The sequence below is a fragment of the Epinephelus lanceolatus genome, chromosome 15 (assembly GCF_041903045.1).
Source record: "Epinephelus lanceolatus isolate andai-2023 chromosome 15, ASM4190304v1, whole genome shotgun sequence".
In the NCBI taxonomy this organism is placed as follows: Eukaryota; Metazoa; Chordata; class Actinopteri; order Perciformes; family Serranidae; genus Epinephelus; species Epinephelus lanceolatus.
The window spans coordinates 6,105,064-6,118,543 of record NC_135748.1 but is presented as its reverse complement, the minus strand read 5'-3'; the positions used below and the strand labels follow the sequence as shown (position 1 = coordinate 6,118,543).

Sequence of the window (13,480 nt, the reverse complement as noted above, 5' to 3'; positions counted from 1 at the left end):
GACTGAATATTTCATTGCTAACGGACCCAAGTATAAAAGAACAAATAAAACAAACTATAGACGAATACTTCACAATTAATGATAATGGATCAGTATCCCCCTCAACTCTTTGGGATGGGGCGAAGGCAGTGCTGAGAGGGAAGTGTATTGAGATTGCTGTCAAACTAAACAAACAGAGAATGGAAAGGGAAAAACAGTTGGAAAGTGATATAAAAAGACTAGGACATGAACACAAAGTGACCAGAGATGAAAGTGTATTGAAGCAATTACAAGACTGTAGAACTTCATTGGATGAACTTCTCACACGAAAAGCTGAGGGAGCGCTTCGATACACAAGCCAAAGATACTATGAGATGGGAAATCGAGCGAGCCGGCTACTTGCCTTTCAACTGAGAAAAGAGCAGTCAATTCGCATTGTTCCTAAGATAAAACACCCAACATCTTTGACCGAGGTCTCACACCCAGAAGAAGTAGCTGAGGCATTTCAAATTTTTTATAAAAAGTTTTATGATACACCAGAAGAAACACAAAACAAAAGGAAATTGGAAGTTATGTTCAAAAATCTTAATTTAGCGAAACTTTCTGTGTCTGAGGCGGATGAATTAGTAGCTCCTATTCGAGAAAGTGAGATACAAGACGTTATCAAGTCATTGAAAAACAACAAATCCCCTGGCACAGATGGTCTACCAGGTGAATTTTATAAGGCCTTTATGGAGGAGCTTGTGCCAAAACTTTGTCAGGTCTTTAATTATGCTTTACAGGAAAATGACCCACCAAAGAGCTGGTCAGAGGCCATGTTAACAGTTTTACATAAGAAGGGGAAAGACCCACTGGACTGTGGTGCCTATAGGCCAATCAGCTTGCTGGGGAATGATGTAAAAATTATCAGTGCCATATTGGCAAATAGGATGCAGAAATACTTAGGTAAATTGATTAATCCTGACCAGACCAGTTTTATACCGGGTCGTCAGGGAGCAAACAATATAAGAAGAGCGTTAAATGTACAATCAGTAGCAAGGCATTCTGCCCACCCGTCAGTGCTTCTCAGTCTTGATGCTGAGAGGGCATTTGACAGGGTGGACTGGTCATATTTGAATTATACTATGGAACAAATGGGATTCAATTTCACATTTATAAGATGGATTAATACCCTGAATAAAGATCCAATATCAAGGGTTAGGGTTAATGGGTACTGCTCCAAATTTTCTGATCTTAAAAAAGGTGTTAGGCAAGGAAACCCGGTCTCTCCTGTTTTGTTTGCACTGTGTATCGAACCGCTTGCTGAGTTAATAAGGGGAAATGATCAGATTGAGGGAATAGTGGATGAGGGAGGCGAGATGCATAAAATTTCACTGTTCGCGGATGGCGTTCTTTTGTTTATAAGAAATCCACAGTCATCTATACCGGCTCTTATGCAATGCCTGGTGGACTATGGGGAGGTTTCAGGGTACAAGGTTAATGAGGGGAAATCAGAAGCAATGATGATAACAGGAAGCTGGCCTGCGTGCTTGGATAGACAGGTGAAATTCAGGTGGTCAAAAGGGGGCTTTAGGTATCTGGGAGTTATTCTGACCCATACCTCAAATCAGTTATATAAAGCAAACTATGATAAACTTATTTCTCAAATCAAAAATGACTTGGAAAGATGGGAGATGCTTCCTTTGTCTTTAGTTGGGAGGGTAGAATCTATCAGGATGAATGTCCTGCCAAGATTGTTATTTCTTTTTAATGCGTTACCTATCAATGTTCCTGTATCTACCTTTACATTTCTGGATAAGCTTGTTTCCAAATTCATATGGCAGAACAAAAGGCCTCGAGTGAGACTCAAAGTCCTCTGTGCACGCAAGGAGAAGGGTGGATTAGCCTTGCCGCATTTCAGAAGTTACTACTGGACAGCACAACTTGGAAAATTGGTTTCATGGATGAGATTAGATATGGACACAAAATGGGTACATATAGAGCAAGGTTCAGTAAAAAATATATCGCTCTCAATCCTTCCCTTTCTAAATTCAAAAGTAAGGCGTAAACTTAGGATACAAAACGAATGTGTTAATCATACATTTAAGGGTTTGGGAGAAGACAAGACGATTGTTGAATTTACCTCTATCTCTATCAAGGGCAGCAAAAATAACTACTGCCTGTGACTTCCTGCCAGCAAAAATGGACAGTGGTTTCATTAGATGGGCGGGGAAGGGCCTCATCACAATAAATCAATTATTCGAAGGAATGACTCTCAGGGCTTTCTCACAACTTCAAGCAAAGTGTGGCATTGATTCTAAGGATTTATTTAGATATTTTCAAATTCGGCATTACCTGATGACACACAAAGAGTGGGACAAAATTAAAAAAGTTCCATCTAATTTTGAACAATATTGGATTGAGATAGCTGAGAATAAGATGAACACTAAAAACACAATATCATGTATATATGGCAGGATCCGTATGGATACATCAGTGGATACACTTGATGTGAAAGCTAAATGGGAATTGGAAGCTAATGCCATGATTGCTGACGAGGAGTGGGAGAGTTCTTGGGTGCCCTGGCAGAAATGTTTAAGCAGCCCAGTTTGGAGGGAATTTGGCTGGAAGTTGAGAGTAAGATATTTCAAAACTCCTTTGGTAATAGCTAGTTATGATAATAACTGTTCCCCACTGTGTTGGAGGGGTTGCAGTATAACAGGGGACTTTTCCCACATCTTCTGGGATTGCCCTAAATTGCAAAAATGCTGGGAGAATGTGAAGCGACAAATATGTGAGATTTTGAATTTAAATAGACCAATTGAACCACAGCAACTAATTTTGGGTACTGTATCGTTAACGGATTTAGGGAAAAATAGTGTGTTTATGCTCAGGGTTCTTTTATTGATTGCACATAAAATGATCACAGTAAATTGGCTTAAGCCCCATCCACCCACACTGGACCAGTGGTCTCAAAGGCTTAAGGATGTAAATTGCATGGAACACATAACGGCAAACCTTCGACTCCAGATGGACTTGTATCTTGAAAAATGGTCACCTGTTATAATGTATTTGGAAAGGTGAGAATACTGTCTCTGTTCAACTGGGTTAGATGTACTAATTAGACCTACAAAGAATATTCTTTCACCTCTTTGCTATTTGATTGTCCTTGTATTTTGTATTTTGTCAGTTTGATACCAATATGAGTATTGATACTTGTCATAATGTGTGAGACTCCGTCAAGGAACTTGTTCTAAAAAATGTTCAAAAAAAAAAAAAAGTCATGAAAATGGGGTAAAATATTATGGAAAAGTTTTGAAAATTCATTCGTAAAAATGTGTGGGAACCCTGTCTAAAGAGACAGATATTTCCCTCAGGAGTTGGTGGAAACCAAAATAGAGCTGAAAGAGTCAATAATGCACTTACTAGACACATACTGTAGCTCTACATGAATACTTACGTTGGTCTGTCTACTGGATGTTGGCCATATGAACTTTATATAGTCACAATATGTCCAACACGTGTTAATTTCAGCTTGTTGTGGAGCTCTGTGGCCAAAAATGGAAAAGCAGCTTTTTTTAGTTGATTTCCTACTCTTAAAATTTGGTAAATGTCCAGAGATCTCAAAATATTCATAATGGCTTTCACTGCTGTATTTCCTGGGCCTGTTTGCTCATGCTGAGACCTAAACTAATGGATTTTGTCTCTTCAGGTGTGACAGTAAAAGTTCCAGCAGACAGGATGAAAACCAGATCCCTCCAGTTCTCCGCCACAGAAAGGGGGCTCGCTTCACTCAGTCCATGGTTGGTTTGACACTTCATTTCCTTCTCAATGGAGTTATTGCTATGCTTGGATACATGTTCTCCCTGATACTGTATACTGAGAGTGTTTGCCTTGTATTTTTTTTACAGGACAATCAGACAGCTATGACTGCAGCAACCAGAGACGCTGACAATGCTGACTCTGATTTTTGGTAAGAACTTTGCCCTCTGATTTTAGTTAGTACACTACAACAGGCTTTCACAACTACTACATTTCTCTAGTGTGCATTGAACTGGAAATCACCCAATTCCTGTTTCAAAAAGAAAACTTCTCAATATATAGAAAATTGCAAATATTTCATTTAAAAAAACAAGTCATTTTGAGTCATCTGTCTCAACACCAAGTCAAGTATAAAGTAATGAATACTGAGTTTAAGTCAGTTAAGAGTCTTTTATCAGTATTAGTCAAGTGAGTATCAAGTCTTCAAATTTGCGACTCAAGTCTGACTCGAGTCAAGTTGTGGAACTCGAGTCCTCCATCTCTGGAGCTTAGTATAAATGTTGCTTAACCCCCTGCGGTCCAGAACCGCGCCGGCGCGTCAAAATCACGTGACCGATTTGAGACGACGTAGCAGCAACACGCAGCCTCGCTGAGTCTCCGTTTGTGTGGAAAGTGCAAACTTCAAACTTTGTACCACTTTTTAAATCGTCTTGATAGGCCATATAAAACCGGACTTATGATAAATAATAAACGCCATGATTTTCCTGAATATTTTTGTCACGTTTGATCCGCGTTTGATGCTGGAAGAAACGGTAAAAGCGGGCTGTTCGGCCGACTAAAGTGCTGAAGGCAACAGCAAAAAAAACAAAAAAAAACGACACCCCCTTTCCTATTGGTTGAAAAATGCACCACGTCAACCAATCACAAAATTGTATGGCAACACACATCATTTGTTCCTGAGGAAGAGGGGGAAGTTGTGGGAGTGACGGCAGCGAGAGAGACCGCGATCGCGATCACAGATAGAGTTGGGATTTGTGACGTTTAGCGTGTTTGGAGTGTATAGTTAGTGTGTGGTGTAGTGTGTTTTGGAAGAGGAGAGAGGAAAATGAGCCTCCAACGACCGCATTGAGCGGTACTCGGAGGTCCGCACAGAGGAGCGGACGGTGTGGCAGGGCACGCCCACCAGGTCCGGATCTCCGTTTGCTCAGGCAGCAGAGCCACACAGTGTGTGTCACTCCTCCTGTTGTCCTACTGTTGTGTCCTCCTCCTGTAGTGTGTTGTGGTGGACAGGAACTGTTTTTCAGAGTGGCACAAATAATTTGTGTAAAATCACGTAGGAGAAAAGCAAGCACTCTCAAAATAAATCCCCTAGAAAGGTGCATGGCCAAAAACAGCGACAAACACAGACATTTTGACAGAAAGTCTTCTTCTATGAAAAAGACTTTCTGTCAAAATGTCTGTGTTTCTGGTACTGCCACCCAAGTTGGTTTATTAAATTTACCAAAAGGACATTTGTGAGTGCTGGCATTTTTCCCTTTGACAAATAATTTGTGTGACATCTGATTGTTTTGTAAATAGTTGTTCAAAAAACGCCTGAGGCATTGCTTGCATTTTAATGTCAATAGTTATATATAACGTTGTTGTTTGCTAAATTAGGACATATGTTTTTGAAGTTTACAATTTATATTTTTATTCTAAGTTACACAAATGGTTCATTAGACATGTTTGTGGTTTTCACAGTAAAAAATCTAACTTTTTCCTACTCGGATTTTATGTTTTTTATGTGATTTTAGGTCCAGTGTGTTAATACAGTATGTCAAAATGAAAAAATAACTGTAAAGTCACACAGGTGAGGTTGTGCTGAAAAGAATGATACCAAACAAGGCAAGGTAAACAGTTTTTTTAAGGTGAAATTTAAAGGTAAAATGAAAACTAGTCAAAAACGGCCAATTACCCCCTAGACCCCATAGGGCAGCTGTGAGCAGATACTTGTCTGTATGTCCAAAGGTTAGGTCCATAAGGAGATGCTTCTCATATTCAGTACATTAAAGCCCATTTTACACTGACTCCTCTGTATAAAAGATACAATCACATAAGAGTAGATCGCCTTTAAGCAGGCAGTGGAAGTAGTAACAGTGCCGGAACAACATCTTTATAACGCCAGATTCAGACTACACAACATGTTTGGTGGTTCCAACAGTAACTATGTCAGATTGGCATTTATGGAATCATAAAATCTTGCTGTGACTTGGCTGACAGACATGATCGACTACATGCTGGTCCACGACCTAATATCGCTAGTCATCTTTACATTACGTGTGTGATGTTATTGGATTACTTATGTAGCATTCTTGTGCTATTTTTTTTATTGTCATTACTATCATCATTATTATTATTTCAGTTAGTGTGGCTGTTTATGTCCCAGCCAAACTGTTTGTCTAGTAACGTCAAAAAGCGCCACAAGATGGCAGGAGCTACATTTGCGCTACTGCATGAAAACTGCAAATTACTAAATTCTCCACTACAAGTTCCTGCAAATGTTTCACAATAAAAGCCTTGAATTTAAAGGGATTCTCTCAACCAAAATGATAAGGAGAATTACATTTTAAATGGATACAGGAAGTGTCGAGTTTGAAACGACGGTGTGATGCATTCAATTTAACAGGGCAAACAGAAGCAGATTAAACGTAAAAATAGAAGAAATAGAGCAGGAATGAAAGATAAAGGCCTGTGTCAAATGTAGTCTGTTTCAAATGAAGCTGGTACCCTCTGCAGTTATGCAGTTAAGGCCCAACCACTATTTGTGAATTTTTTGGTATGTTTGTCTACCCAAATCTTCTCCCCTATGAAGAATTAATCGTCTTTGCCAGCTTGATGCTAACGGCAGTACTCACAGGGATGCTAAAGTGCCTTTGCTAGTTGGCAGGGAAGGACCGCGGATGGGATGGATGTGACTTTTTGACAACGTTACGAATGTGACCCACCTATTTTAAAAAGCAGCTAGCATCAGTTAGCAGCTAATTCAATCAGGAAGAATAGCAAATGAAAATGTCCACAAGCTGGGAAAACAATGAGGTCCAGGAGCTCCTTAACCTCCAAGCAGAGGACGAGATTAGCTGTCATATAACGGGGACAGTAAATGATTGTTATTACTATGTTAAAGCCATTTTTATTGTTTATAAAGTGCTTCTGACACATACGTTACATGTCACTCTAGAGACTGAGACTGTGATGACACACCCCTCACGCCTCTTTTGCTTCTGGGATGCCAGCATGCTGTCTAAAATCACACACTGGAGCGGCATGATGCTTCCAATAGGTTTTCCCAAACAGTAAAATGCCTCTAACAGACATCTCACCTCCTCACATGGATGTGGACCCTTCTTTTGCTTTTATTTGCTTACAAGCCAAAACCAACATTCTTAAATTGTCCATGACTTCTGGAAAGAAATGTTGCTGTTGATTTTTTTTTTTTTTTTTTTTGGTAATGTTTTTTGCCACTTCGAGCACCACAAGCCAAGTGTCATCCAGTTCCATTATATTGAAGAGAAGGCAGACATCTCTATGGCTCATATCTCCAACATTCCATCAGGGAATTGCCTTTTACAGTCCTCAACAGTATTTTTTGTTGATGAATTAGACATTTGTGTCACACATGCCTACATCTACACAACCAGAAAAAAGGCAGTGAGTTTGGTGATGTTATGCGGGAGACTGCTATGATTAGTAAAACTTATGGGAAATTATGATGGTTGGTCAAATTTGTGGAGAACGTGTGGTAGCCGGACAAAATTGCAAGGTTGTGAAGAATTTACAGATATTGGTTGAATTTTCATTCATTGATACTATCACAACATGGCAACATCCTGGTTGCTGTACTGCTGCTTGCAACCATTATCTTTATGTTTTGTGTCTCTGCTGACCTTATTCAACCATCTCCTCTCTCTTCCTCCCTGTGTGTGTGTGTAGGTGGAATGAGAACTCGGAGCTGTATCTGCTGTTGCTGCTGTGGCTGCTGCTGTACTGTTTCTGGCTACTGCCACAGATGGACCTGAAGACACTGCCCAGCCTGCTGCTGAACCTCAACCACTGAACACACACTTTCTGTTTTACACACACACACACACACATACAAACATAGTTACAGGAAAAAAAAACAGAATTTTGTCAGATATATATACTTTGATGCACCATCACCAAACATGTACACAAACACACACATACAGCTCAACTGCCACTCTTCTTTCTGCATCACACTGACTGTACTCCAGATCAAGTGAAGGCATTTAAAACATGTTTATTTCAAACTACTAGAGCTTTCTTAGGTTTTTGCTTTTTAGCTTTTGATGTGGCTTGAAGTAATCTGTACGACAGTGTGTCAGGGTCACTGCTGGGGAAAAAATGAAGTCTGAGATTTGAAATAAAACATTATAATACTTCGAGAAGAAAATATCAAGACAATAAAATAGTAATTTTACAAGATCAAAAGTCATAATGTTCCAAGTCTAAAGTCATAATGTTACATACAGTCATTATTTTGAGGAAAAAAAATGTGTTAGGAAAATAAAGTAGTAATTCTAAGGAAAAAAATTACAAGAAAAATGTTACAATATTACAACATAAAATGTTAACAATAAAGTTGTGAGATTTTGAGAAAAAAGTAATAATATTTTGAGAGTTAAGTCGTAAATTTACAGAAAAAAAAGTCACATTAAAAGGAAAAACCTTGTTTCATTACAAGTTAGGTTTACTTGTAGAAAAGTGATACATATTTAGAATAAAGTCATTCTGTATTGAGAAAAAAATCAATGTTATGGAAATACAATTCTGAGGAAATGTCATAATATTACAAGAAATAACTTCCTTGTTAAATCAAGACACATTCTCATAATATGTCAATTTATTAGTAAACTACAACTTTATACTTTAATACTAAGACTTTTCTTAAAAAGTTTTAACTTTATTCTGCATACATTAACTATTTACTCATGAAATAATAGCTTTATTTGTGGAACATAACTTTTCTTCAGTATTACTATTTTCCTCTTATAACATTGCCATGTTTCTGAAAATATTCCAGTTTTATTCTGAAAATCACCTGACAATGGCCCTGATATCCTGTTGGAGCTCTGCTCCCATTTTAAAGACACGACAGAAGTGTAGAAGCTAGTGGTTTATTGCTGTGCAAAGCCGACAGAGCTGACATTGTAAGACAATATGACTGTACAGCACTCTGTGATTTGTAGATAGACATATATACTATGGATTTATCTGAATAGCCATTTAACCAAGATGAAGATGTTAAAAGTAAAAGTACTTTAGGCTGATAATAAAAACTGGAGATAGTGGAGCTGAAGCAGGAAAATGAAAATAAGAATATATATGATACAGCCGGGCTTTTTGAGCATATATACCTGTACTATTGTAAAGATAACTCATCAGTATGAATGAAGGGGAATTTTGATCTGTTGCACTTTTGGAAAATAATAAAAACTGCCAAAGATAGTGGTGGAAGTGCTCATACAGAAAGTACACAACTCACCATAAGCTCAGTAGTGGAAATGTTTTTAACACATACAAAGTCTAGTATAACTCTACTCACCCCAGCTCTATATTGTATCATAGTTGAGGCAGAATATGTATTTGTAATATTTTATGGCTCCTAATGGATTTTTAAAAAGTTTTATGACAAAGAAATGTTTTATGTGATTGAGCTATGCTTGAGCTTGTCCATGGAAAGAGAATGCTTTACAATGAAATATCTTTCTACATGTTATTTTTGAACAATGTCTGTAATGAAGCACTATGACAAAGCAAGCATCCTTCATTCTTCATCATTCTTCCACACCAGCTGACCAGGTCTCTGTTAACTCTGGATACAAATACAGCTCCTCCACCCACTGACTGTGGGGCAGCAAAAAGCATTCATTCCAGCTCAGTACAAAGTGGGTCAGCCTTATAGCACACTGTATTATAATCACATCTCAAAGAGTGTGTGTGTGTGTGTGTGTGTGTGTGTGTGTGTGTGTGTGTTTGTGTTTGTGGATGTGTTTTTGTACCTTTATCCTTGTGAGAACTGGAGCTGTGTCCCAATTCCATACTATTTACTAACTGTTGTCCTAGTATATGTTTTACCAGAACTATAGAAAAAGTCTGTGTACTTTTGCACTGTTGGAAAATTATGCAATATGTGCACCAACAAACGTCCATGAATTTTTGGAATACCACTGTCAAGTACCTTCAAATTAAAAGTACTTCGTAGGAAAACTAATGCAATACACTGAGAGATTTGCTGATACTTTGAGTATGGACTTTTCGAAACTGCTGAAAATGGTAGCTGGACAGCATTACATTTCAATTTAGTTAGAAATTTTAATGTCCATGATGTGGAAAGATGTCTTTGGCTTTGCCTCTAGAAACAGTGAATGACAATAGAAACAGTAAAAACATTGGAAGAGCTTCAAAATATATTTGCTTCCACAAATTAGCAGAGGTGGAACCAAGTCATTGTTTGCAAGTCACAAGTAAAGGCCCACACACACCAAACCAACATCAAAGAACTAGTGGCAACAAAGGCTGACTGTTATGTCGACCCATGTCGCCTGTGTCTCGGCCCAAAATTTTTACTTGAACACATGGCAAAACTACAGCCAACAGCCCAATAGCATGCACATACTGCACCAGCGTGAGAGGAAATAACTTATCGTAGCAGCAGGCAGTGGAAGGCTATATTTGTCATCAAAAGAGGGAAACTGGAAGACAGATGAGATGAATTCAAGATGCTAAATAGCCAGTTAGCACATCAACAACACAAAATGATAGTGAAAAAACAAAGGATGTTTACAGTGCACTATAGAACAATAACGAACAATTATGAACTGTTTCTGCTAAAAAGCTAAATGGCTAAACAAGTTTGTTTCGATCTCCTGCCCCTTTACTGTAGTTGTCAGTTTGCGTTCTTCACTTGCGTTTGTCCACTGAGCTGACCAGCCAATCAGAGTGATTTCATTAACCAACGGGCTCTGCCATCTCCGATGTCAAATCACCTTGCTTAATCGGCCAGAAAGCCAACAGGGGCTGACCAGTGCCCACACTGTGGGGCACACTGCAAAGACCAGGGCGACAGATGCTAACCTACTGCCCAACACTGACCAACTGCCGACTATTGGCTTGGTGTGTCAGGGTGTTAACTATCAAGTCTTTGTATTCAAGTCCCAAGTCAAGACCCAAATCAATGCAGGCAAGTCCACAGTCAAGTCCCTTGTTAAGACCAACAAGTCCCAAGTCAAGTCTCAAGTTCTAAACTTTGTGTTTTGAGTCCTAAACAAGTCATAATGCGCTCTTCACCATAATGCCATAATATTAACCAACTAATGATATATTCAATTTACAAAAATCATGAATGCTTTTTTAATTTGTGTTGAGTGTCAAAACAAGTTGGTTGGAAGTTGCTGCGTCTCCGTCTGTAATTTTTGACCTGCACATTTTGCAATTACTTTTTCGCTGACCACCGTATAGTTTTTGTACTGTATTATTTTATTAGTTCTTAATGGTTCTCTCCTGCAACTTGACTGGATGCTGTTGGATAGGTTCAAACAAAGTGGATGTTGGGAATCAAATGTTGACTTGCTGGGAATTAATAGTGTTAATGTTAGTCGATTCAGGAAATGAAGGGAAAATAATTGATTTGCGGCACACTTTTTCAAAAAACATACTTTTTAATCTGTGGGTTTGGGGGAAGGTATTAAGTATTTTCAAGTCAAAGGCTCAAGTACAGGTGAAGTCATTGGTATTAGAGTCTGAGTTGAGTTGCAAGTCATTTTTGACTTTAAGTCATCAAATTTGTGACTCAAGTCTTACTCAAGTCCAAGTCATGTGACTCGAGTCCACACCTCTGCAAATTACTTTATAAATGTACTGTCTAGGGGACAGGCTTGTAAACATCAGCTGGGCTCAGTCTGCATATTGATTCAGCTGGATAGACTACATACTTGGTATTTAGTGTGGAAACAGGACACATCTTAGTTTGACAGGAATTTTAGTCAGTCCTCACTTCAACCAAGGGCTAGTTTAGTTTTCAGGTGTATCTGCAGCTGTAATTGTTCCCTGCAATGTCTATTGTAAGATGTGAAATAGACTAGAATTTCAGGTGTTACATTCATGCTAAAATTAAAACATATTCATGTATCATTTGGATGGTGACAAAACAAAGCTGGTGATTGTGAGATATGTTCCTCTGTCAAACCTGGCTATGTTGAGATCAAAACATGATGATTACAATCATCTCATGATCCCAGTTTTTAAAAAAAACAGAAAAAAAGGGCAGCCTTGGTCTTTACAAATTTAGAGTTAAGGTTAAAATTGACATACTGTGCATTAGGTAAGAATGAAAAACAATTCAACATTTTTTATAGGTTTAGGATTTAGATAAGAATTAGGTCTGAGTTAGGGCAAGGGTTAATCTATGCTTACAGTGGAACTTACAGTTACAGTTGCGTGCAAACGTTTGGGCACCCCTGGTCAAAATTTCCTGTGTATAGCTAAGCAAGTAAAAGATGACTTGATTTCAGTATTTCAAGCAAGATTATTTTTTATTTAAATTTTTTACAGTTTCAAAATAACAAAAAAGAAAAACGGCCTGAAAAGTTTGTGCACCCTGCATTGTCAGTACTTAGTAGTGCCCCCTTTGGCAACTATCACAGCTTATAAACGCTTTTGTAGCCAGCTCAGTCTTTCAGTTCTTGTTTGGGGACTGTTTGCCCATTCTTTCTGCAAAAGGCATCTAGTTCTGTGAGATTCGTAGACCATCTTGCATGCTGATGATCGATCCACCCCCGTGTTAAACAGTTGGACAGGTGTTCTTTTCATGAAATTCTGCACCTTTTTTTCTCCAAACATACCTTTGCTCATTGAGTCCAAAAATTTCTATTTTAACTTCATCAGTTCACAGGAGTTGTTTCCAAAAAGAATCAGACTAGTTTAGATGTTCCTTTGAAAACTTCTGACACTAGAATTTTTTGGTGAGGACACAGGAAAGGTTTTCTTCTGATGACTCTTCCATGATTGTCATACAGTATTTGTACACGTGTCACTGCACAGCAGAACAGTGCCCCACCCCTCGAAAGCCTGCTAAATCTTCCTGCAGGTCTTTTGCAGTCAGATGAGGGTTTTGATTTGCCTTTCTAGCAAACCTACGAGCAGCTCTCTAGTCTTCTTTGTCTTCCAGACCTCAGCTTGACCTCCACAATTCCTGTTAACTGCCATTTCTTAATTACATTATGAACTGAGAAATACTTCGCTGTCTTCTTGTAGCCTTCTCCTGCTTTGTTTTTATAAAGCTTTGAAATTTGCATCACATGGCCTTTTCTAACGATGACTGTCAACAAGCCAATTAAGGTTTGAGATCCTGGTGGAAGTTGTCTGAGAGTTCAGACGTCTCAGATGCCCAAACATTTGCATAGTGTTCCTTTCCTTTTTTCTCTCTAAAATTGTACAAAACAAAAATTAATACAATGATCTTGCTGAAAATGTTGAAAAGCATGTTTGATCTCTAACGTCATGCCTTTTGAAGATCAGCACATCTTCTACTCTTTTAAATATTCACAGTAAAATAACTTTTGACTAAGGGTGCCCAAACTTTTGTATGCCACTGTAAAATGAGAAAAAGGATTAGATTCAGGAGGCTCAATGTGCAAGAAAACGTGATCAAGTGCCCTCTAGGTTTGGAACTGTTTCACAATAAATGCATCAACTTACTGCA

The 13,480-nt window shown here is 38.4% G+C and overlaps 1 protein-coding gene across 1 annotated transcript in view; it reads left to right on the top strand.

Moving 5' to 3' along the window:
* clmna (calmin a) overlaps positions 1 to 8,310 on the top strand; it is an 82,064-nt gene extending 73,754 nt beyond the window's left edge. The window contains exons 11-13 of the mRNA XM_033641865.2: positions 3,671 to 3,761; positions 3,870 to 3,931; positions 7,690 to 8,310. Of these exons, the coding sequence (XP_033497756.2) occupies positions 3,671 to 3,761; positions 3,870 to 3,931; positions 7,690 to 7,813 (277 nt within the window). The 3' untranslated portion in view covers positions 7,814 to 8,310. The remainder of the gene's footprint in view (positions 1 to 3,670; positions 3,762 to 3,869; positions 3,932 to 7,689) is intronic.
* The last annotated feature ends 5,170 nt before the right edge of the window (positions 8,311 to 13,480 follow it).